At 35.2% G+C, this 26,632-nt stretch overlaps 1 protein-coding gene across 1 annotated transcript in view; it reads right to left on the bottom strand.

Moving 5' to 3' along the window:
• Positions 1–10,802: 10,802 nt before the first annotated feature.
• The window catches only part of LOC306981482 (complement component C6-like), a gene marked incomplete at its 3' end in the record, with an annotated part of 32,438 nt that continues 16,608 nt past the window's right edge, over positions 10,803–26,632 (bottom strand). The window contains exons 9-18 of the mRNA XM_079581090.1: positions 24,984–25,106; positions 23,329–23,495; positions 21,742–21,967; positions 19,949–20,117; positions 17,868–17,979; positions 16,222–16,354; positions 13,929–14,126; positions 13,775–13,862; positions 12,322–12,566; positions 10,803–10,984 (exon numbers count right to left, since the gene is read on the bottom strand). Coding sequence (XP_079437216.1) covers positions 10,803–10,984; positions 12,322–12,566; positions 13,775–13,862; positions 13,929–14,126; positions 16,222–16,354; positions 17,868–17,979; positions 19,949–20,117; positions 21,742–21,967; positions 23,329–23,495; positions 24,984–25,106 — 1,643 coding nt within the window. The remainder of the gene's footprint in view (positions 10,985–12,321; positions 12,567–13,774; positions 13,863–13,928; positions 14,127–16,221; positions 16,355–17,867; positions 17,980–19,948; positions 20,118–21,741; positions 21,968–23,328; positions 23,496–24,983; positions 25,107–26,632) is intronic.

Below are 26,632 nucleotides of genomic sequence, written 5' to 3'. Positions count from 1 at the left end.
TTCACAAACTATCCACCAGGTTGTGCCGCGGCGCCCTCAGCACCCTGGGTTCCCACGGCCTTGTAAGCCAATGCTTGATATTCACTTTTTGTAGTTGTGGGGCTGGAGTCTGAGTCTTGTGTGCAAGAACAATGAGAAAGAAGGAGTTAAAGAATCGTTTTCCAGTGATTCCGGTGCCGGGGCGTCGAGTCTCCTCCTCTTCTTCTTCTTCTTCTCCTACACAAGGAAGTAAATCCGGGAGCTCGGTTGCCCTGGCGACGAGTCGGCAGAAGAAAAGACCGGAGCTTCTATTTCCACCAAACTTTTTCCCAAAGAGGTTAGAAAAGCGAAGCCCGAGAGACTTCCACTTCCTGTAGCGCGGCCGTGCACTTCCTGTTTGACATTCCTCATTCATTCGTGCGTGTGTCCCTAAGAAGATTAAATAAAAAAAAGGGTTTCTTCGATCTTACAACAACAACGACAACAAAAAAAAAGAGAAAAATATCAAAGAGTATTACCCGTGTTGTTTTGTCGTCGTCGGGCCAAAGCTTGGACGTGAAGAGAAAACAAATATATGGACTATTTTGTGATAAGCGAGAGACTTTATCACGAAACTTTCTAGGATTGGATGAGCGGATGTTTGGTTTGGGGGAAAAAAAGCACAGGACAAAAAAACGGACGGATGTACAAAAAACAAAACGAAAAAAAAACATGTACAGAATCAAAACTCTACGAAAAACTCTCCATCGTCATATTTCCGGGACTCGAAAGACTTTCAAACATTCCTTCATGAAGTCGGCGGTTTTTACGTTTCATAAACTGTGGCGAAGGAGGCTGCGTCCACACGAAGGCGGATCCCATTTTTTTTTTTTTTTAAGTTTCAGTTGATTTAAAACAAAACAAAAAAAAGGGAAATCCTGGTCGGCTCCCGATTGATTACTTTGCCCGTGGGCCAGAAGTTCTCCTAAGTGACACTGCAGGTGAATAGGGGGGAAAAATGTATATTAACAGATATCAATTTGAAACTTGTGCTGTCGATCACTGGCATAAATGTGAGAAAAAAATACATTGCAAGTTTTCTGTCATTTTATCTTTTCATGTAAGAACGAGGTTTTTTATGGTAAAAATGCCCCAAATTTCACATCAATTTCGACGACAAAGTCTGGATAATGGATAGAGCTACATTCAAATTTATGGTTTCATTTTATTGGTAAATGAGTTGCCAAGACTTTTTCAGAGGGGATTTTGGATTCCTTGTTTAGGTTTAAAATAAGCTGTTGGTTAGTGGGAAAATGTGTAAAGTGGGAAAACATTGACAAAAAAGTGACGAAAAATGGATGAAAATGTGGCAAAAAATGTCGCAAGAAATGGACAAAAAAAAGACAAAAAATTTATAAAAAACTGACAAAAAAGTGGAAAAAAGTCACGAGAAATTGACAAAAAATTGACGAAAAAATGACAAAAAATGTGATAAAAATTTGACAAAAAATTGACAAAAATTTGACAAAAAATGACAAAAAATTGATGAAAAACTGACGAAAAAATGACAAAAATGTGACAAAAAATGCTACAAAAAATGTCAAAAAAGTGACGAAAAATTGATGAAAATGTGGCAAAAATGTCACAAGAAATTGACAAAAAATGTCAAAAAATTGATAAAAAACTGACGATAAAATGACAAAATTGTGACAAAAAATGACAAAAAACTGATGAAAAATTGATGAAAATGTGGCAAAAATGTCACAAGAAATGGACAAAAAATTGACGAAAAATGACAAAAATATGACAAAAAATTACCAGAAAAAATGACAAAATGAATGTGATGAAACTTTTTGACAAAAATTTGACAAAAATTTGACAAAAAATGTCAAAAAATTGATGAAAAACTGACGAAAAAATGACAAAAATGTGACAAAAAATGATGAAAATGTGGCAAAAATGTCACAAGAAAAGGACAAAAATATGACAAAAAATGACCAGAAAAATTTTCAAAAATGTGATAAAAATTCGACAAAAATTTGACAAAAAATGACACACAAAAAAAAAGAAAAAAATCCAGAATTACATTTTCGCCTTATTTTTTGACACTCAAAACTCAATAAATGGGGCTTAGAGATTAAATAATAAAAAATCCCTCTGAAAAAATCTTCCAAATATTGTTCAGTCCAAGTCTGGAAAATGTGAAGTCTTTAGGTCCGACTGACGTGGACATAGTGTCGCCACAATGACAGAAAAATGTGTTTTGAGAAAAAGGCCCTTGAAATTGCGTTCTCCCATACAAGTCTATGGGGGAACATTGAATCAGCGCAATATTTAAACATGTTATTGTGAAGATTAGGAATATTTTTTGTTTCCGGGTGAAAGCTTGTATGTTCAGAGACCGATTTGGCCCAAAACCTGAAAACTGAAAAAAATGTGTTTTGCCTGTAGTGTCTCCCCTTAAAGAACGACCTGGAGACGAAATGAAGAGAAATGAATATGTCTGAGGTTGAACTTATACATCTCTGGTGGTACCAAAAGTGGGTAAACCTGGTACTTTTCCGCCTCTGTCTTAACCTCAGAGGTCACAGGTCGCCACTCGACTGCTCTTCCACTGACCTGGCGGGTGTTTAAAGACCTCCCTCCTTCTGTTTGAAGATGCCCCACAGATGCTCAGTAGGGTTTCACATCAAGGGACGTCCCGTCATCCTCAGCTTCTTCGACGACCACTTTGAATTGATGAATAGAACTGTTTTTGAAGATGAGGTGGAGAAAAGATCATAAGGTACTTTCCGTAAAGGTAAAGATGGAACTACAGTCAGTAATTGACAAAAATTTGACAAAAAAGTGAGAAAAATTTGACGAAAAATTGAGAAAAAATTGACGAAAAAGTGACAAAAAATGTACAAAAAATGTCAAAAAATGTCAAAAATTTGACGAAAAACAGAGGAAAAAATGGATCAAAAAGTGACAAAAAATGTACAAAAAACAGACAAAAAATGACAAAAATTTGACAAAAAATGACAAAAACTTTGACGAAAAATTTAGAAAAAAATTGACGAAAAATTGACGAAAAAGTGACAAAAAATGTACAAAAAATGTACAAAAAACAGACAAAAAATGACAAAAATTTGACAAAAAATGACAAAAAATTTGACGAAAAATTTAGAAAAAATTGACGAAAAATTGACAAAAAATTGACGAAAAAGTGACAAAAAATGTACAAAAAAATGACCAAAAATAACAAAAAATTGACCAAAAAGTGAGAAAAAATTGACGAAAAATTGATTCCCAACCTTTTCAGGCCGGGGCCCCCCAAAAGAAGCTCCAGCTTATACCCCAACTGTAAAACTGTATCAATAGAACAGCCAATATCAAGCAAGAACATTTCAAATCTGGTTTTGTAATGTCTATCTACGCGCTCAATATAAGATTAATATTACATACCCTATAAATATTTTCTCTTTCTTCACCTTGGGACCCCGAACACCCACTTTGAGAACCACTGGCCCACTGATGATCACTGCCCCGTGGGGACAAAAAGGCTCTGTGCACGCTGTGTTTTTGGCTCACTTCCTGCACTGCAAAAAGTATTTAACTAGATCAGTATAAACATCTCAAATTGAGCATAATAATCCAAATGTTAGTTGTTTTGACTAGTTAAGAAGTTCTTGGGCGTTTGTCCTGGATTATTTCACTTGTTCTGAGATGTTTCTGACTCGTTTCGATACATTTCGTCCTTATTTCAGGTCATTTTCTTCTGGAAATCCCCCATTTATCTGGTGCAAGTCCACTGGGCTCACCACAAGGGTGTGTCCTGTCTCCGCTTTTATTTATCTTGAAACTGTGGGGTAAGAAAGTTGGTCTTATCTCATTGGCAATTTTACTTTCTTATTTCAAGCGAGATTTACCCTAGAACTGGTCTGAAATGTCCTCAAACAAGCAAAGTGAACTCGGTCCGATCAGGAAAAGTGTCTAAATGAGTGAAAACCGCTCAAAACGAGATACATTTCCTCAAGTCGTTTAAGCCTTTTTTTTTTTTTCGTTTTTCAGTAAAAGGTTTGATTTGAGCTTCATTTCAATACAACACTTAACTCCCGCCTGAACCGAGCACATTTTCTCCAGTTTGGCTTTACCCCAGTCCAAAAGCTTCTGGAAAAAAGGTGTGAAAATAGCAACAAAACTGAGACGAAAACAATGATGAAAAGTGAGAAAAAATGGACGAAAAAGTGACAAAAATTTGACAAAAAAGTGCCACAAATTTGACGAAAAATTGTGGGGAAAAATGGACGAAAAGTGACAAATAATGTACAAAAAATGTACAAAAAAAGGACAAAAATTTGACAAAAAATTTGACAAAAAAGTGAGACAAATTTGACAAAAATTGAGAAAAAATGGACGAAAAAGTGACACAAATTTGACGAAAAATTGAGAAAAAATTGACCACCAGGAAATTTAAGCCAATGCTTTTTTTTATTTAGTTTTTCAGTAAAAGGTTTGATTTGGAGAGTCTTTGAGCTTCATTTCAACACAACACACAATGAAATACTGAATAATCTACGGTCACTTTGTAATAATATTGGGTACACTACAAAAAGTAAATATCAAGCATTGGCTTAAATGACTTGAATTGAGGGAAATGTATCTCGTTTTGAGCGGTTTTCACTCATTTAGACACTTTTCCTGATCGGACCGAGTTTACTTTGCTTGTTTGAGGACATTTCAGACCAGTTCTAGGGGAAATCTCGCTTGAAATAAGAAAGTAAAGTTGCCAATGAGATAAGACCAACTTTCTTACCCCACAGTTTCAAGATAAATAAAAGCGGAGACAGGACACAGCCTTGTGGTGAGCCCAGTGGACTTGCACCAGATAAATGGGGGATTTCCAGAAGAAAATGACCAGAAATAAGGACGAAATGTATCGAAACGAGTCAGAAACATCTCAGAACAAGTGAAATAATCTAGGACAAATGCCCAAGAACTTCTTAACTAGTCAAAACAACTAAAATGTGGATTATTATGCTCAAATTGAGATGTTTTTACTGATCTAGTTGAATACTTTTTGCAGAGGACATATGAACGACACATTACCCTCTGTGCACAGAGCCTTTAACGTCGACTCAGGACTCCAACCTTTAATTCACACTGTGACAAAAATGGCACATGGAGCTTAATACTTTTCTATATTTACCTCTGATGTTTGTGGGTGGAAGAAATAGTGAGTAATCAAAGTCTTTAGGGCAGCTACTTGAAAAGGGCTGGAAAGCTACAGTTTTGGAGGTCGCATTTTCCCCCCGTGGACGAGCCTTCGCGTGGACGCAGCCCGGCGGACGTTCCGTTGTTTTTTTTTTCTTCCGTTGTTCACGTAGAGGTAGAAACTGTGAGTGCGAGCCGTGCGTGTCTGTAGAAATAAAAAACAAATACTCTGTGTTCAACTGCAAGTGAGGGCGAGGACCGAGCCTCACTTTGAGAAAAAAAAAGAAATCATAAAACTCCATGAAACCGTCCAGACCAGACCAGACCACGTCGGGATCCAGGTCCGGGCCACGGCGCCGGGACGGGGCGGGTACGGGTCGCAAAGGGGGGTTGGCCGAGGCTCATTTGTGCTCCGGGTTCATGGGAGAGGGAAGACGGGGGTTGTCACATTTCTTTCCACTGCTCGTCGACACACTGACAGTAAAGTGGAGCTTCATGAGAGGCTTAAACACATTAACCCCTTGACTCTCAACTGAACCGAGCACATTTTCTCCAGCTTTACCCCAATCCGAAAGCTTCGGGAAAAAAGGTGTGAAAATAGCGACAAGACGGAGGCAAAAACAAGGATGAAAATGTGAAAAAAGTGAGAAAAAATTGGCGAAAAATGGGGAAAAAATTGACAAAAAATGACAAAAATTTGATGAAAAAGTGAGAAAAATTTGACGAATAATAGAGGAAAAAATGGATGAAAAAGTTACAAAAATGTACAAAAAATGTACATAAAACCGGCAAAAAATTATAAATAATTGACGAAAAATGGAGAAAAAATTGACGAAAAAGGGACAAAAAATGTACAAAATATTGACAAAAATTGACAAAAAAGTGAGTAAAAATTGACGAAAAATTGAGAAGAAATGGACGAAAAAGTGACAAAAAATGACAATTTTTTTTACAAAAAATGTTTAAAATTGACAAAAAATTGACAAAAAATTTAGAAAAAAATTGACGAAAAATTGAGAAAAAAATTGACGAAAAAGTGACAAAAAATGACAAAATTTGACGAAAAAGTGAGAAAAAATTGACGAAAAAGGGACAAAAAATGTACAAAATATTGACAAAAATTGACAAAAAAGTGAGTAAAAATTTACGAAAAATTGAGAAGAAATGGACGAAAAAGTGACAAAAAATGACAATTTTTTTTACAAAAAATGTTTAAAATTGACAAAAAATTGACAAAAAATTTAGAAAAAAATTGACGAAAAATTGAGAAAAAAATTGACGAAAAAGTGACAAAAAATGACAAAATTTGACGAAAAAGTGAGAAAAAATTGACGAAAAAGTGACAAAAAATGTACGAAATAATGACAAAAATTGACAAAAAATTGACACAAAAGTGAGTAAAATTTGACGAAAAATTTAGAAAAAATGGACGAAAAAGTGACAACAAATTTACAAAAATTTTAAAAAAAAAGACAAAAATTGACAGAAAATGGACAAAAAAGTGAGAAAAATGTCACGAAAATTTGACAAAAATGAGACGACTGCCTGACAAAAAAAGTGATGGGAAAAAAAACTGATGACGTGAGGGAAAAAGATCAATTTAGTTTTGTAGATCTTAGCTTTCAAATGAGGTGTGACACTGGCCTACAGGATTTGGGTAAAGCTGAACTGGAGAAAATGCTCTCGGTTCAGGCGGGAGCTTAAAAAAACATCACTTTGGTGCCTCAGCTTTGACATTTAACATTTTATAATTTGAAACCTCTGTCGTTAAAGACTAACAATGGAGGTGAATGGAAGACAATAAAAAGCAATGTGACGACCGACCAGTGTGGCAGAAATTTCAATAACAAATCAGCAGAGGCCACTTTTACCAACGACATCACTGCTCTGCAACGAACAGCAACTGAACCAGGATTAAAGGCTGAACTAGAAATAAATGCTCCCCTCGTGCTCCGTGTGGGCCGTACGAAGTTCTTGGGCATTTGTCCTAGATTATTTCACTTGTTCTGAGATGTTTCTGACTCGTTTCGATACATTTCGTCCTTATTTCAGGTCATTTTCTTTGCCAATGGGGTAAGAAAACTGGTCTTGTCTCATTGTTGCGATTTTACTTTCTTATTTCAAAGCGAGATTTACCCTAGAACTGGTCTGAAATGTCCTCAAACAAGCAAAGTAAACTTGGTCCGATCAGGAAAAGTGTCTAAACAAAAAACGACAAAAATTGAAAAGAAAAATGACAAAAAATGTAGAAAAATTTGACGAAAAATTGAGAAAAAATGTACAAAAAATGTACAAAAAAACGACAGAAATTGACAAAAATTTGACGAAAATTTGAGAAAAAATTGATGAAAAACGGAGAAAAAATGGACGAAAAAGTGCCAAAAAATTTGCCAAAAATGTCCAAAAAAACGACAGAAATTGACAAAAATGTGACAAAAAAATTAGAAAAAATTAACGAAAAATTGAGGAAAAAATTGACAAAAAAATTACAAAAATTTGAGAAAAAATGGACGAAAAACGGAGAAAAAATGGAAGAAAAATTGAGAAAAAATGGACGAAAAAGTGCCAAAGAATTTACAAAAAATGTACAAAAAACAGACAAAAATTGACAAAAATTTGACAAAAAAATTAGAGAAATTTGACGAAAAATTGCGAAAATATGGACGAAAATGTGCCAAAAAAATTACAAAAAAACGACAAAAATCGACCAAAAATTGACCAAAAATTGACGAAAAAATTGACGAAAAAAACCCAACAAAAATGTACAACAATCTGACAAAAAAGTGAGAAAAATTTCATGTAAAATTGAGAAAAAATGGACGAAAAAACGACAGAAATTGACAAAAATCTGACAAAAAAGTGAGAAAAATTTGACCAAAAAATATACAAAAAGTAAAAAAAAGCGTCTAAATGAGTGAAAACCGCTCAAAACGAGACACATTTCCTCAATTCCTCAAACTGAACAAACCATACATTGTTCCTGCACTGCTTTCACATGTGCAAGACTGTAGTGAAAGGTCAAATCACTTTCAGCCTGGACAGTCTGAGAGCTGGAGTGGTTTTCCTGCCGTATTACAACAGTCGAAAGAGTGACGCGTGCGGCCACTGACGGAAGGGAGTGAAATTAAGAAATTAAGAAATACTTTGACCCTCAATCCAGTTCAAAAATGTCTTGGGAAATAAAAGTAGACCAACACTCTGCCACTTTCCGCCTCTGAATACCGTCTGTTTCCATCGTCTGCCTGCACTTTGTTTGCCTCTGCTGACTCTCCTGTTCCCTGTAAAAGTCCCAGAGCACACAGCCCGTGAGCAGGACCCCCCCTGATGTGGAGGAGAGCGCCCTCTGCTGGGTGTGTCGTGTGTCATCCGTGACGTGTCGCGCCGAAACGCCACAATAAACAGTCTTTAATAAAAATAAAAATAAACGCTTGGACCTGTGTTGTCTTTTCTCAGCTCTTTCTGTTTTCCCCAAATGATCTTTTTTTTTTTAAAGCTACACTGTGGAACATTTGCTACATTTAGGGCGGGGACGATATATCGCAATACGGCTTTGTCGCAACACCAAGTATCAATACTTTTTAGCTTTAATATTTTTTTGAGGAACAGCACAGATGTTGTTGCTGTTCTCATCCACTAGAGGTCACTGTTCCCCCTCATATAACTTCTTCTTTTCAGAAAATTGACTCTTTTATTATTATTTCAATTCTGATTCACCTGAGCATTGAACTAATGAAGTAGCTTTTTTCTTTTAGAGTGATGATTGGATGAGATGAGTAAGATGAACCACTCTGACCGGAGCCGCATGTGTTCATTACACACTGAAAATGAGTCTGATCTGTCAGTGGCGTCGCTTCATTTAATCTTAACCTCTTAACTCCCGCCTGAACCGAGAGGATGTTTTTCCTCACGTCATCAGATTTTTTTTCCAACATTTTTTTGGTGGGTATTCAACTCATTTTTGTAACTTTATTTGTCATTTTTTGTCACATTTTTGTCATTTTTTTGTCAAATTTTTGTCCTTTTTTTGTTACATTTTTTTCAAATTTTTGTCATTTTTTCGTTCATTTTTGGTCAATTTCTTGTGACATTTTTGCCACTTTTTCATACATTTTTCATCATTTTTTTGTCAAACTTTTCTCACTTTTTTGTCACATTTCGTGTGTGATTTCAAAGTGGGTTTCATGCTTGTTCCAGCATTTGTATCTTTATCTTTATTCGTCCAAACAGACTCAAATTCAACATAAAGAACCTTTATTCAGGCAATTTTAAGTCATTTATCTCATTTAAGATGAGGCTAGTTCAGACGGTCAATAGAAGTCTGGATGATTTTAGTCTCTGCTTTTTATTATCATTTAGTCTTATTTTAGTCGACTAAAATCTCTGGACATTTTAGTCATAGTTTTGTCTCATGAAAAACTTTTAATTTAGCTTAAGTCCAATTTTAGTCGTCAAAAATATCACTTTGACCAAAATTAAGACAAAATATTTTACTTGACCCACTCACTCTAACCCAAGATGGCGCCATTGCACTCCACTAGCACTAGCAATCCATTTCATAACATCCCACACACTAAAGATACATATTTTTTTTTATCCAATCATAAATAAATGATCAAGATTGTGAAACATAGTCAGGTTTTTTGTCACATTTTTGTCATTTTTTGTCACATTTTGTCACATTTGTCATTTTTTGTCACATTTTTGTCACTTTTTTAGTCATTTTTTGTCATATTTTTATCACATTTTTGTCTTTTTTTGTCATTTTTTTGGTCATTTTTTTGGTCATTTTTTTTGTCATTTATTGCCATTTTTTGTCACATTTTTGTCATTTTTTTGTCACATTTTGTCACATTTTTGTCACTTTTTTGTCACATTTTAGTCACATTTTAGTCATTTTTGTCACTTTTTTGTCATTTTTTGTCACTTTTTTGTCACATTTTAGTCATTTTTGTCACTTTTTTGTCACATTTTAGTCATTTTTTCGTCAATTTTTAATGACATTTTTGTCCTTTTTTTGTCACATTTTTATCACATTTTTGTCATTTTTTGTCATTTTTTTGGTCATTTTTTTTGTCATTTATTGCCATTTTTTGTCACATTTTTTTCATTTTTTTGGTCACATTTTTTCCCAATTTTTGTCATTTTTTGTCACATTTTTGTCACTTTTTTGTCACATTTTTGTCATTTTTTGTCACTTTTTTGTCATTTTTTGTCACTTTTTTGTCATTTTTTGTCACATTTTTGTCATTTTTTTGTCACATTTTTATCACATTTTTGTCATTTTTTGTCTTTTTTTTGGTCATTTTTTGTCATTTTTTATCACATTTTTGTCATTTTTTGCCATTTTTTGTCACATTTTTGTCATTTTTTGTCACTTTTTTGTCATTCCATTTCATAACATCCCACACACTAAAGATACATATCTGTTTCATCCAATCATAAATAAATGATCAAGATTGTCAGGTGTCCATTCTACTTTGGTCAAAAATGTATTGATTTTGATTTATTACATTGTATTACATGTGTTACATTGTGGGCAAACACATCATTATAAAAACAAGAGCTTTCAAACTGCAGATGGAAAGAGCCACAGTCCTGAAACAGCAGGTTCTATCATAGTACGGGACGAAGCGTGAAGGGGGCGGAGCTCAGGCAGCACACGGCCCGTCTTCGTTGATGATCTCCAGCTGGTGTCCCGCACAGCGCATGGCCCCCAGCGCGCACAGGCTGACGGACTGGGTTATCTGGATCACGGTGATGGTGACACAGGCGGCAGGGGCGGCATCTTTGGGACATTCCCCCAAAGACTGGCACTGGCACCGCTTCGATGCTACAGTGGGAGAGCAAGCACAGCGGGACATCAGGAGGAGGGGGGTAAAACTGCAGTCACTGATTAAAAGAGTCTCCGTTCAGGGCAAGGGCGGAACTGGGAGTCAGTATGTCCCATTTGTATCAACCTCTTAACTCCCGCCTGAACCGAGAGGATCTTTTTCCTCACGTCATCAGATTTTTTTCTCCATCATTTTTTTGTTGGGTATTCAACTTATTTCTGTAACTTTTTTGTCATTTTTTAATCACTTTTTTGTAATTTTTTTTGTCCAATTTTTGTCATTATTTGTCATTTTTGTACTTTCTTGTCACATTTTTTTGTCAATTTTTTAAATCAATTTTCTGTCATTTTTTCATCCATTTTTTGTCAATTTTTTGTCCTTTTTTTATCACATTTTATCAAATTTTTGTCATTTTTTTTGGTCAAATTTTTGTCATTATTTGTCATTTTTGTACTTTTTTGTCACATTTTTTTGTCAATTTTTTAAATCAATTTTCTGTCATTTTTCTGTAATTCTGTAATTTTTTGGTTCATTTTTTGTCACATTTTTTCATCAATTTTTTGTAATTTTTTGGTTCATTTTTTGTCACATTTTTGTCATTTTTTCATCAATTTTTAGTCAATTTTTTGTCCTTTTTTGTCACATTCTTATCACATTTTTGTCTTTTTTTTTTTCAACTTTTGTCAATTTTGTATCACATTTTTGTACTTTTTTTGTCACATTTTTTCGTCAATTTTTTTTTTAGCAATTTTTGTCAATTTTTTCATCCATTTTTTGTCACATTTTTATCACATTTTTGTCAATTTTTTGTCAATTTTTGTCAATTTTTGTCATTTTTTGTCATTTTTTGTGTCCAATTTTTGTCATTTTTTTAATCACATTTTTGTACTTTTTTGTCACATTTTGTCACATTTTTTGTCATTTTTTCGTCACATTTTTTCATCAATTTTTTATCCATTTTTATCCATTTTTCATCATTTTTTTGTCACATTTTGGTCAAATTTTTGTCATTTTTTTGTCTTTTTTTGTCAACTTTTTGTCAATTTCTTGTGACATTTTTGTGACATTTTTGCCACTTTTTCATCAATTTTTCGTCACTTTTTCCTCAATATTTCCTCACTTTTTTGTCACATTTCCACCATTGCTTTCGTCTCAGTTTTGTCGCTATTTTCACACCTTTTTTCCAGAAGCTTTTGGACTGGGGTAAAACCAAACTGCAGAAAACGTGCTCGGTTCAGGTGGGAGTTAAGGGGTTAATCGGTAAACCATGACCAAGCTTTCATCGTCAGTAAAAACGGCTGTAAGTGCCCCGCCGTGTTCACCCATTCCCACTGACCTGAGCACTTCTCCCAGTCGTAGCACGTGTCCAGGTCGCAGCTCTCATGGACCGAGCTCTTGGCGGCCATCTTGGCTCTGAAGCGGGCCCAGTCCAGCTTGCTTTGGTCCAAACCGTCGCACGTGCCCTCGGCGATGTAGAAGAGCGGGTCCCCATGGCAACGGCCCGTGATGAAGGAACACACCGACATGTGCACGGAGGCGTCTATATGTGTGTTCAGCACGCACAGACTGGCCTCGTACGGCCTGCAAAAAGTATTTAACTAGACCAGTATAAACATCTCAATCTGAGCACAATAATCCAGATTTTAGTTGTTTTGACTAGTTAAGAAGTTGTTGGGCATTTGTCCTGGATTATTTCACTTGTTCTGAGATGTTTCTGACTCGTTTCGATACATTTCGTCCTTGTTTCTTTGCCAATGGGGTAAGAAAATTGGTCTTATCTCATTGGCAGAAAAATGACCAAAAAAAAGACAAAAAAAATGACAAAAAATGACAAAAAAATTGACGAAAGAAATGACAAAAAATTACAAAAATGACTAAAAATGACAAAAAAAATGACAAAAAAAATAACCAAAAAATGTCAAAAAATGACAAAAAAAGGACTAAAAATTACTAAAAAAATGACAAAAAATGACAAAAAAAATTACAAAAAATGACAAAAAAATTTACAAAAAATTACAAAAAATTACAAAAAATTACAAAAAATGACTAAAAAGGACAAAAAAGGACAAAAAAATGATTTAAAAAAATGACCCAAAAAATTACTTCAAAAATGAAAAAAAAAATGACAAAAAATTACAAAAAAAGACCAAAAAAAAGACAAAAAAAAATTACAAAAAAAAATGACAGAAAAAGAAAGATCTTAGCTTTCAAATGAGGCGTTACACTGGCCTACAGGATTTGGGTAAAGCTGAACTGAAGAAAATGCTCTCGGTTCAGGCGGGAGTTAAGAGGTTAAAAAGGTTCCAACTTCCATGTGTAACAAGATTTTTTTTTTTTTTTTAAAAGCTTTTGTCATTTTCTTGTCAAATTTGTATCACGTTTTTGTCATATTTTTTGTCATTTTTTCGTACATTTTTTATCAAATTTCTGTCATTTTTTGTCACATTTTTGACATTTTTTTGTCATATTTTTGTCATTTTTTCGTCCATTTTTTGTCAATTTCTTGTCACATTTTTGTGACATTTTTGCCACTTTTTCATCAATTTTTCGTCACTTTTGTTTACAGCTTTTTTCCCCAGAAGCTTTTGGACTGGGGTAAAGCCAAACTGGAGAAAATGTGCTCGGGTCAGGTGGGAGTTAAGGGGTTGAAATAGGTTAAAATGTCGAAAAATTGCACTAAGCAGCATCTAAATACTGTACACCTTTAATCCAGCCCCACCACTTTTTTGTTTTACTTTTTCAAATATATCCACAGTCCAGCTGACACACTCCTCTGATATTGTACTCACGTGCAGCTCTGGCGCTCCCTGCAGGCACACTGACCGCCCTGCAGCGTCTGTCCTGGACCACAGCGGACCTCGGGGACAAACGGGGACTCTGCGAGAACACAAAGACCACGTTTCTACACTGAGCCGTGTCTGTGGACGGCGTTTGCTCCCGTACCGTCGGTGCAGCGCAGGTCTTTGGGCAGGGCGGGTTCCCAGCTCAGCGAGGCGCCGCACTGGTAGAAGCCGCGGGGCAGGGGGCTCAGGCCGGGGGTCAGGCAGTTGAAGCCCACGGACTCGCCCACGCGATACTGCGGCTTGTTCGGAAACAGCGCCATGTCGTCGGGAACGCCGTCCGGGGGGAAACACGTCTGGCCTGGGATCGTGAGGACGACAAGCACAGTCAGGTCTAATTCACTATGTAAAATAGGCCTGCACTTATTTTTATAGTGCATTCTGTTTGGTTTCCATCATTTACCAGCTCAAGCTTAAAGGGGCGAGATGCAAGTTAGGCATGTTATGCTCACTACTGCCACCTCAGGTCACATGTGTAACTGCACCTTCTATATTAACCTCTTAACTCCCGCCTGAACCTTCAACTCATTTTTGAAGGTTCAATTTTTTTGTAATTTTTTGTCAATTTTTTTGTCATTGTTTGTCACATTTTTGTCATTTTTTCGATTTTTTTAAAATCAAATTTAAGTCATTTTTTGTCACATTTTTTGTCATTTTTTGGTCAAATTTGTATCACACTTTTGACAAATTTTGTATTTTTTGTCACATTTTTTCACATTTTTACCACTTTTTCATCAATTTTTCCTCACTTTTTTGTCATTTTTTTGTATTTTTTGTCCATTTTTTTGTAATTTTTTTCATCAAATTTTTATCAAATTTTTTGTCATTTTTTATCACATTTCTGTCAATTTTTTGTCATTTTTTTTCGTCAAATTTTTATCAAATTTTTTTTGTCAATTTGTATCACATTTTTTGTCATTATTTTTGTCATTTTTTTAAATCAAATTTGTGTCATTTTTTTGTCACATTTTTTGTCAATTACTTGTGACATTTTTGTGACATTTTTGCCAATTTTTCCATCAATTTTTCGTCACTTTTTTCTCACATTTTGTCAAATTTGTGTCATTTTTTTGTCACATTTTTGTCATTTTTTCGTCCATTTTTTGTCAATTTCTTGTGACATTTTTGTGACATTTTTGCTACTTTTCCATCATTGTTTTCGTCTCAGTTTTGTTGCTATTTTCACACCTTTTTTCCAGAAGCTTTTGGATTGGGGTAAAGCCAAACTGGAGAAAATGTGCTCGGTTCAGGTGGGAGTTAAGGGGTTAAAGGGATATTTCAGGATTTTTGACATAGAGCCTCGTTTCCTAGTTATCTAGAGTGTTGTTGATTTATGGAGATATTTTTTTTTGTAATTCATGCAGTTCTTATATTTGAAGAGTTTCGTGGCGCTAGGCTAGTGCATTTCTATGGTATCAGCTAGCCTGCATTAAAAACAGTCAGACCCGCTCCACAGAGCACCTGAGGCAAATCCCTTATAACACCAGACTAACCATATAAATGTCTGTGTCCATAGAATTTGGTCCTCAGGCCTGGGGTGACTCCAAAAGACACCTCTTTCTTTTTTTTTCCTAAAAAATTATATGATTCATTTGACAACAGTGCGCTGCGTCTCATATCTTTAACCTCTTAACTCCCGCCTGAACCGAGAGCATTTTCTCCAGTTCAGCTTTACCCAAATCCTGTAGGCCAGTGTAACGCCTCATTTGAAAGCTAAGATCTACAAAACTCATCTAAATGGATCTTTTTCCTCACGTCATCAGATTTTTTTCCCATCATTTTTTTTGGGGGGATTCAACTCATTTTTGTAACTTTTTTGTAATTTTTTTGGGTCATTTTTTCGTTCATTTTTTTGTCAAATTTTTGTGACATTTTTGGCACTTTTTCATAATTTTGTTTGTCATTTTTTGGTCAATTTTTTTTGGTCATTTTTTGGTCAATTTTTTGTCACTTTTTTGTCAAAGTTTTATCACATTTTTGTTATTTTTTGTCAAATTTTTGTGACATTTTTGGCACTTTTTCATAATTTTTTGACATTTTTTTGTCAATTTTTTGTGACATTTTTGTCATTTTTTCGTCCATTTTTTGTCACTTCTTTGTCAATTTTTTGTGACATTTTTGTTATTTTTCCGTCAATTTTTCATCACTTTTTTGTCTCTTTTTTGTCACATTTTCATCATTGTTTTCGTCTCAGTTCTGTTGCTACCGGTATTTTCACAGCTTTTTTCCTGAGGTTTTGATGGACGATGGAGTCATTCATATAAATGGGGAGCAGTGAGGTTAAGTCATCTATCAATATTAAGTCTATGGAATGAAACAGACCCTTCCAAACGTTTACATCACCATGACTACTCAGAGAGCTAACAGAAGTGAGGCGGTGTCAGGGTGGTACTCACGGACGCAGCGTCCCATGAGCTGGCCCCAGGACCCGTCCGGGCGGCAGCTGAAGAACTGGTATCCCTCCAGCTCGAAGCCTGTGAAGCAGATGAACTCCTCGTCTTCTCCTTGCTGGTAGTACTGCTTGGATTTCTGTCCGAAGAGAAAACACAGTCAGGTCATTTTCATTTTCATCTGCCATTTTGGTCACAACTGTGGTCCAAAATGGAAGATCTTAACCTCTTAACTCCCGCCTGAACCCGCCGGAGAGGATCATTTACCTCACGTCATCAGATTTTTTTTCCATAATTTTTTTGTTGGGTATTCAACTCAGTTTTTGTCATTTTTTAATCCATTTTTTGTCATTTTTTTGTCAAATTTTTATCACATTTTTGTCATTTTTTTAATCATTTTTTTTTTCATATTTTTGTCAATTTTTTATCAAATTTTTCCCAATTTTTTGTCAAATTTTTATCAATTTTTATTCATTTTTTTAAATCAAATTTTTTACCAATTTTTTTAAAATCATTTTTAATCAATTTTTTGTCATTTTTTGTCAAATTTTTATCAAATTTTTCTCAATTTTTTGTCAAATTTTGTATCATTTTTTAATCAAATTTTATCAATTTTTTATCCATTTTTTTTCAAATTTTTTTCAATTTTTTGTCATTTTTTTGTCACATTTTTGTCAATTTTTTCGTCCATTTTTTAATCAAATTTTTGTCATTTTGTTGTCCATTTTTTATCAATTTTCTAATTTTTTGTCAAATTTTTGCCATTTTTTTGTCTTTTCGTCCATTTTTTAATCAATTTTTTGTCATTTTTTGTCAAATTTTTATCACATAATTGGCACATTTTTGTCAATTTTTTGTCTTTTTTTTATAAAATTTTCGTCCATTTTTTTGTCAATTTTTTATAAATTTTTTATCAAATTTTTATCATATTTGTCATTTTTTTATAAAATTTTCGTCCATTTTTTTGTCAATTTTTTATAAATTTTTTATCTAATTTTCGTCCATTTTTTATCAATTTTTTGTCATTTTTTTGTCAAATTTTTATCAATTTTTCCATCAATTTTTCGTCACTTTTTTGTCAATGTTTTCTCACTTTTTTCTCACATTTCCATCATTATTTTCATCTCAGTTTTGTCTCTATTTTCACCGTTTTTTTCCCAGAAGCTTTTGGACTGGGGTAAAGCCAAACTGGAGAAAATGTGCTCGGCTTAGGTGGGAGTTAAGGGGTTAAACAACATAAGCTTGTTACTTCACTCGGACGCCATTCATGTTGATATTATATTGTCAATGATTCTTTGTTTTCTCTCTAATCCTTGGACCACTTTCTTCCGCTGAGTGATATTATAATTTAAGTCAGTTTAACATGGCGGTGCTGGTGCGGTGCTGGTGCGGTGCTGGTGCGGTGCTGGTGCGGTGCTGGTGCGGTGCTGGTGTGGTGCTGGTGCTGGTGTGGTTCTGGTGTGGTGCTGGTGTGGTGCTGGTGCGGTGCTGGTGCGGTGCTGGTGCGGTGCTGGTGTGGTTCTGGTGCGGTGCTGGTGTGGTGCTGGTGCGGTGCTGGTGCGGTGCTGGTGCGGTGCTGGTGCGGTGCTGGTGCGGTGCTGGTGCGGTGCTGGTGTGGTTCTGGTGCGGTGCTGGTGTGGTGCGGCGCTGACCCTGAGGAAGCCGTTCTCCGGTCTCTTGGGGCGCAGACAGCCCTGAAACCCCGGGGGCAGCTCGTCGATCCAGCCCTGTGTGTCGGCGTCGTCGTCGTCGCACGTTTCCTGTCTGCGCAGGAAGCAGGAAGTTCATCGACAGGAAGTGAGTGAGAAAATGAAAGAAGAACCATTTCAAACTCCTTCCCTCAAGTCTGCTAAACCTCTACCCTCGCCCTGCTCCGACACCCAACCGTTTTACCTGCCAGAGCGGGCTCACATGACAACCTGGCTCTTCCAAACGGTGAAATTGGGAGGAAAAAAATGTATTAATACGAGGTTCAGAAGTACAGAGTCACAGTAGCAAGGGGGATTTGTAAATCTTTGTAAAGCCGCTCTGGTGATAAATGTTAACCTCTTCACTCCCACCTGATCCCATTTTCTCCAGTTTGGCTTTACCCTAATCAAAAAGCTTCTTGGGGAAAAAAGCACACAAAAACAGCCATAAAAAATGAGAAAAAACAAGGATGTAAACTCAACAAAAATGTGAAAAAAATTCAACAAAATGTGACAAAAATTCAACAAAAATGTGACAAAAAAGTGACAAAAATTCAACAAAAATCTGACAAAAAAGTGACAAAAATTCAACAAAAATGTGACAAATATTCAACAAATACTCAACAAAAATGTGACGAAAATTCAACAAAAATGTGACGAAAATTCAACCAAAAAGTGACAAAAATTCAACAAAAATGTGACAAAAATTCAACCAAAAAGTGACAAAAATTCAACAAAAATCTGACAAAAATTCAACCAAAAAGTGACAAAAATTCAACAAAAATCAGACAAAAAAGTGAGAAAAATTCAACCAAAAAATTCAACAAAAATCTGACAAAAATGTAACAAAAAAGTGACAAAAATTCAACAAAAAAGTAACAAAAATACAGAGTCACAGTATCAAGGGGATTTGGCCTCGTAGATGTTTTGGATCTGACTAGGAAGTAGGTACAGCATCAAATCACAGGACATTAACTTCAAAAACACTCTCTCCAGCTCAGAGTAGACCCATTTAAAACCTCCTGAGACCCGAGAGTTTGTCTGGTGTGCATTTACTAATTGTTCTTGCTATTTGGGAAAAGTATAGGACCTTATAAGTATATTAACTAAAATGTGATGTTGTACAGGAAGTAGTTTTTGCAGAAAATGATGTCCTTGATCCTGATTTCAGCTTAATATAATGAGTAGTTTAGGTTAAGAGGTTAAAACTAACTCCGCGGTTGAATCCTCCAGGTTCAAAATTATCTGCAGCCCATATTCACTTAGACTTAGTTAGTAAAAGTCGTGTTTTTCAGGCGATGAGATCCAAAACTGGTATCGGTTCAGTATTGGATATTTGTAGCCAATACCCAATATGGTATTTTTTCCATTGTCGGTTCCGATATCGAACATCAGTATCGGATCGTGAACAAAATAAAAATATACAAAAAATAAACTAAACTCTACATCTGAGACAAATGGCTGTCATAGAGGCTGGGCTACATAGTTTAGCTATCTAGCACGCTAGCTACGTCGTTTATTTCTACGACAATATACCACTTAGTATTCTAATATAAGATTTACAACTGTACAACATGACTCTGCAAATGTGCAATACTACAATAATAATACTTACAATAACTATTTACAACTGTAAATCCATCGAAATAGTCCCAAGTTTAGCTAAACCACATCTCAAACCAGTGCTTCACATTCACTGATGTCCTCGCGGCTACAATTACTAAAATATGTCACATTTTAATCCCCACATGACGATAGAGACAGTGTTGGACATAAATAAATGTCTTTTAGTCATATAATTTGGATAGATGTTTCTTTGGAGAACTGGTGTAGAAGGACTTTGCTGATATTCCCGCCATTGTCTTGTCACTGACATCGGTGTAATGTTATGATATCACCACCAGATGGCGTGGGCAGTGTCCCCACATGTGGCCAACAGGTCAAAGATGGACAAATGTGACTATCATTGTGTCAAGAGGCAAAAATGTAATGTCACAGGGTCTCAGGAGATTAAGTCTCAGTGTAGTGACGGCGCTGGATCTTACTTCTCAAAGAGGGAGATGAAGCAGGGCTCGTCCTGCTGGGTGGGCCCAGGGCAGGGCCGGCCTCCCCTCAGAGGAGACGGGTTGTTACACCTCCTGAATCTCCGGCGGCTCATCGAGGCCCTGCAGGGACTCCAGGAGCCCCAGCAGCTCCACGAGCCGTCGACTGCCTCTGTGGACACGAGCACACGGAGACTTTACACGTCAGAGTCATGATGATGCACATGTTGTCAGAGTTTGGCTGTTCTTTGAGTCAACATTTCGCACTTGCCCTCTTCAGATGCCGAACTTTTGTTTTGGTTGTGTGTTGTTATTGAGCCACTGAGTCGGGTGAAGTGGGAGTACACACTCGTTTACAAATTGTATATATACTTGGAGGATAGTTCATGCTAATATTATTCACTATACGCCACATAATTCACCATTCGACATTATTGTGACAGCGCAGTGACACTACAAGCGTCTAGAGCAGGGGTGTCAAACATACGGCGCGCGGGCCGGATCAGGCCCAGAGTATGTAAAAAAAAAGTCTCTAGCCCATTCCTGTGCGGCGTTATGATTTTTTAACCCCATAACTCCCACCTGAAACGGCTACATTTTCTCCAGTTTGGCTTGACCCCAGTCCAAAAGCTTCTAAAAAAAAGCTGTGAAAATAGCAACAAAACTGAGACGAAAACAATGATGGAAATGTGACAAAAAAGTGAGAAAACATTGACAAAAAAGTGATGAAAAATTGATGAAAAAGTGGCAAAAAATGTGACTAAAAATGACAAAAAAGTTACAAAAATGAGTTGAATACCTACAAAAAAATGATGGAAAAAAATCTGATGACGCGAGGAAAAAGGTCCTCTCGGTTCAGGCGGGAGTTAAGAGGTTAAAGAATAACCACAATGCTCATTCTCGCCACTAGGGGGCCTTAAATATATTTAAAAAAAGGAAGAGTTCCACATGTGTCCAGCAGAGGGCACTGACATAACAAGAGCTCAGGATTTGAACACCACATGATATAGCCACGTGGTAAATGGACAGTCAGAGTGTGGAGTCAATGAATAATGACTATGTAGTACTTTTAGGAACTTGTGACACAGGCTTGTAAAGTGCAATACAAGTGTAAGCCGTGGTTAAAAAATGAGTTTGACCCCCCTGGTCTTCTTGGGAAAAAAGCACCAAAACAGCCACAAAAAATGAGAACAAGGATGTAAACGCAACACAAATGTGACAAAAATTCAACCAAAATGTGACAAAAATTCAACAAAAATGTGACAAAAATTCAACAAAAATTCAACAAAAATTCAACAAAAATTCAACAAAAATGTGACAAAAATTCAACAAAAATGTGACAAAAAATGAACAAAAATGTGACAAAAACTCAACCAAAAAGTGACAAAAATTCGACAAAAAAGTGACAAAAATTCGACAAAAAAGTGACAAAAATTCAACAAAAATATGACAAAAATTCAACATAAAAGTGACAAAAATTCGACAAAAAAGTGACAAAAATTCGACAAAAATATGGCAAAAATTCAACAAAAAAATCAACAAAAATTCAACAAAAATGTGACAAAAATGTGACAAAAATTCAACAAAAATTCAACAAAAATTCAACAAAAATTCAACAAAAATTCAACAAAAATGTGACAAAAATTCAACAAAAATGTGACAAAAATTCAACAAAAATATGACAAAAATTCAACAAAAATGTGACACAACACAGCAACAACACGAGGAAAAAGATCTGTTTTGTGGGTCTTAGCTTTCAAATGAGGTGTTACACAGCCCTATATAATGGTCCTTACCTGAGGTGTAGCCGGGGGCCCGCTGCTCACAGTTGTCTCCGAAGGTGCCGGTCTGGCACACACAAACACACTCGGTCCCGTCCAGCGCCGCGCGGCCGTTGTTGGGACAGGGCGCGCACTTGCAGGGGTCAAACTCGTCCAGGTACTGCAGCAGCGCCCTCCGCAGGTGACGCCGTTTAGTGACCGCACAGGGCAGGCCCCGCACCAGCTCCACAAGGGGGCGCAGCTGAGGCACACCAAAGCACAGGTAAATGTCCCACTACGTATATAATAACCTTAGACTTGGTGATTCATCTTACATACTCAAAAAGGCTACCTAAAAAAAAGGACATTGCTAACCAGGAAGCTATAGGCTCATGCGGCGTATGCTAACCGTTTAACCTCTTAACTCCCGCCTGAACCGAGAGGATCTTTTTCCTCTCGGTTCTCTCGGTCCTCTCATCAGATTTTTTTTCCATCATTTTTTGGTTGGGTAACTTTGGGTAACTTTGTCATTTTTTTTGCAATATTTTGTAATTTTTTGTTAATTTTTTTGTCAATTTTTTGGTCATTTTTTTGTAATTTTTTCGTCAATTTTTTCGTAAATTTTTTGACTTTTTTTGACACATTTTTGTCATTTTTTTGCAAAATTTTTATTACATTTTTTCCACATTTTTTTCATTTTTTCATCAATTTTTATCAATTTTTTGTCATTTTTTTGTCAATTTTTTATCCAATTTTTGTCATTTTTTGGTCACATTTTTGTCATTTTTGGTCACATTTTTGTTAATTTTTTCTAAAATTTTTATTGCATTTTTTGTAATTTTGTCACATTTTTATCAATTTTTTGTCATTTTTTTGTCAATTTGTTGTCATTTTTTTTTTTTTTTTTTCGTCAATTTTTTATAAAATTTTTGACTTTTTTTTTACATATTTTTGTACATTTTTAAAAAAAATTTATTGCATTTTTGTAATTTCGTCACATTTTTGTCATTTTTTCATCATTTTTTTTATCACATTTTTGTCATTTTTCCTCAGTTTCTTGTCAATTTCTTTTTGACATTTTTGTGACATTTTTGTACATTTTTTCAAAAAAAATTTATTGCATTTTTTTGTAATTTTGTCACATTTTTGTCATTTTTTCGTCCATTTTTTATCAATTTTTTGTCATTTTTTTGGTCACATTTTTGTCATTTTTTTTTGTCATTTTTTTGTCATTTTTTGACTTTTTTTGACACATTTTTGTACATTTTTTGTAAATTTTTATCACATTTTTCGTCAGTTTCTTGTCAATTTCTTTTTGACATTTTTGTGAAATTTTTGCCACTTTTTCATACATTTTCGTCACTTTTTTGCCAATGTTTTCTCACTTTTTTGTCACATTTCCATCATCGTTTTCGTCTCAGTTTTGTTGCAATTTTCACACCTTTTTTCCAGAAGCTTTTGGACTGGGGTAAAGCCAAACTGGAGAGAATGTGCTCGGTTCAGGTGGGAGTTAAGGGGTTAATGCTGATGTAAATTGTGAGGTTTGTGAGAAACATAATCTCTGGTAGTGTAATGTGTTTGTATTGATGCCCGTGATGATAATAATTTCTCCTGTTATCTCACCTTGTAGTCCACCACATCGTGCTTCTCCAGCACAGTGCGGGCCCAGTCCCGGTACACCTGCTTGTTGGGCGGCTGCTGGCCCTTCTCCCAGGCCAGACGAGCCGCCTCCCTCAGGTGGCCCCCCCGCACCATGGAGAAGGACTTCTCTGAGCGCTGGATATACGAGCCTGCCATTCACAAAGCGTTCACATGTGAGCGATGTTAATCTCATCACACATCTACCTGTGGACACTGCAGGCTTTGGAGTTCTTATGTGTGTTAGAGCTGCAGTGTTTTAACTCCCGCCTGAACCGAGAGGACCTTTTTCCTCACGACATCAGATCTTTTTTTCCATCATTTTTTTGTTGGGTATTCAACTCACTTTTTATCACATTTTTATCCATTTTTTTTCATTTTTTTGTCACATTTTTTGTCACATTTCTGTCATTATTTCATCAATTTTTTATCAATTTTTTTGTCATTTTTATCACATTTTTGTCATTTTTTTCGTCACATTTTGACACATTTTTTATCTTTTTTACATCAATTTTTTGTCCCATTTTTGTCATTTTTTCATCAATTTTTTATCAATTTTCTTGTCATTTTTTTGTCACTTTTTTGTCATTTTTTTGTCACATTTTTATCACATTTTGTCACATTTTTTGTCTTTTTTTTGTCATATTTTTGCCACTTTTTTGTAATTTTTTAACACATTTTTGTCATTTTTTGTCACATTTTTAGTCATTTTTTCGTCCATTTTTTTATCCATTTAAAAAAAAAATGTTGTTTCTTTTGTCACATTTTTTATCTTTTTTACATCCATTTTTTGTCACATTTTTGTAATTTTTTCATCCATTTTTTATCTATTTTTTGTCATTTTTTTGTCACTTTTTTGTCACATTTTTGTCATTTTTTCGTCAATGTATCAATTTTTTTTATTATTTTTTTCGTCATTTTCATCACATTTTTGTCATTTCTTTGTCACATTTTTGCAATTTTTTCGTCATTTTTTTGTCCATTTTTTATCCTTTTTTTAAATTATTTTTTGTCATTTTTGTCACATTTTTTATCTTTTTTTTGTAATTTTTTGTCACATTTTTAGTAAATTTTTCGTCAATTTTTTTATCCCTTTTTTTAAAAAATTTGTCATTTTTTTGTCACATTTTGTCACATTTTTTATCTTTTTTTTGTCACATTTTTGCAATTTTTTGTCACATTTTTGTAATTTTTTCGTCAATTTTTTATCCTTTTTTTAAATTATTTTTTGTCACATTTTGTCACATTTTTTGTCTTTTTTTGTCACATTTTTGCCACTTTTTTGTAATTTTTTAACACATTTTTGTCATGTTTTGTCACATTTTTAGTCATTTTTTCGTCAATTTTTTAATCCATTTAAAAAAAAAAAAGTCTTTTTTTGTCATTTTTTTGTCACATTTTTGTCATTTTTTCGTCCATTTTTTGTCAATTTCTTGTGACATTTTTGTGACATCTTTGCCACCTTTTCATAAACTTTTCGTCACTTTTTTGTCACATTTCCATCATCGTTTTCATCTCAGTTTTGTTGCTTTTTCACACCTTTTTCCCAGAAGCTTTTGGACTGGGGGTAAAGCCAAACTGGAGAAAATGTGCTGGGTTCAGGTGGGAGTTAAGGGGTTTAACAGTTTTAGAGTTTATACCTCTGGTCCTCTCTGTGGTCGTCTCGTCCTTGCAGCGCGTCACGTCGCTGTACTGGCTGTAGATGATGGCAGTGAAGAAGGTCTCTTTGCTTACACAGCCTTTAAAGGTCTCCTCAGACTCCCCTGGAGGCAGCACAGAGACACTGCGGGATTAGTCCTTCGGGTACTGGCGGCCATGATCCCCTGCATCCTTCCTCCTTTTTGTATATCTTTGTTTGTGTGGCCTAAACCTGTCCGTTCCCTCCATGAAACCCTGGCTGTGAGAGCTCTGGCCTGCGATTGGAGGACTTGTTTCAGGCATTGGTCCTGATTGGTGCAGTATCGGAACGAAATCAACCACCTGCTGCAGCCACGCCTATGAAAGGCCACACCCAAGAACATATCGGGGCTGCTGGTCTGCGTGGCCAGTATACGAGCGATCGCGATGTCGTCACATCATCCGTTGGCCGTGGTCGGCATTTTACATTTTCATATTTGATAAACATTTTATTAAAATCCTATAATCAGCAGAAACAATGTCCATAAACAGGGCATTGCTTCTCCTGCGCTGTAACAGATCTATCATTTTATAAAACCGAGTTAGAGGCCTGTCTGCATCAGCTGCCGACCAAACATCCGGCGAAAATTGCGGAAGTAAACAATAACAGCGATCGCTCGTATGCCATTTTGTGTTGTGTCCCTTTGTTCTTTATTAGGACCCCCATTAGCGCCCTAGTCTTCCTGGGGTCCTGACACAATATAAAACTACAAAACAGTTAAAATAGACTACATGAATCTTACACATTTCATATAATCATACAACCTTAAAGGAATAGGCCACCGTTTTTACATACTCCCCCACATGTCATATAGCTCCAAAAAAGCTCACGATAGAAGCTACCAAGCTCTTCCACGTGTTCCCTATTTAAATAAAGTTACGTGAAGTGTTTTCATGCGAAGTATATTTACACAGAAATGTAGCATGTCGATTTTATAAGCAGATAAAAAGGGGGACTATATTGTGAGGCGTAATGATACGAGGAGTAAAACGTCCGCGCAGTAACTCCTAAAGGTTATTGACGGAAGTGAGCGGGGGAAGTCGTAACTTTATTTAAATAGGGAACACGTGGAAGAGCTTGGTAGCTTCTATCGTGAGCTTTTTTGGAGCTATGTGACATGTGGGAGAGGCTGCGTATGTGTGAGCGCACGGACAAAGACCAGACGGGGATATATTAACTCGACTAAAGTGAGGTAAGAGCATATCTCAGTATGTAAAAACGGTGGCCTATTCCTTTAAATAGTGGAGATAAGTTCTCTTTATTTTATTTTATTTTATTGTATTTTATTGTATTTTATTGTATTTTATTTTATTGTATTGTATTGTATTGTATTGTATTGTATTGTATTTTATTTTATTTTATTTTATTTTATTTTATTTTATTTTATTTTATTTTATTTTATTTTATTTTATTTTATTTTTATTTTTATTTTTATTTATTTATTTATTTATTTATTTGTTTATTTATTTTTTTTACTTTTTTTTATTTTTTGTTTTTTTTCTTTTTATTTTTTTTTTATTTAATTTTTATTTATTTATTAATTATTACTATTGTTATTATATATATATATATATTTTTCATGTCTTTTAATTTAATTTAATTTTTTTCGGG

Source organism: Gobius niger (genome assembly GCF_951799975.1).
Source record: "Gobius niger genome assembly, chromosome: 22".
Classification (NCBI taxonomy): Eukaryota; Metazoa; Chordata; class Actinopteri; order Gobiiformes; family Gobiidae; genus Gobius; species Gobius niger.
The sequence above is the reverse complement of the archived record's forward strand: the minus strand, read 5'-3'. Positions and strand labels throughout refer to the sequence as shown.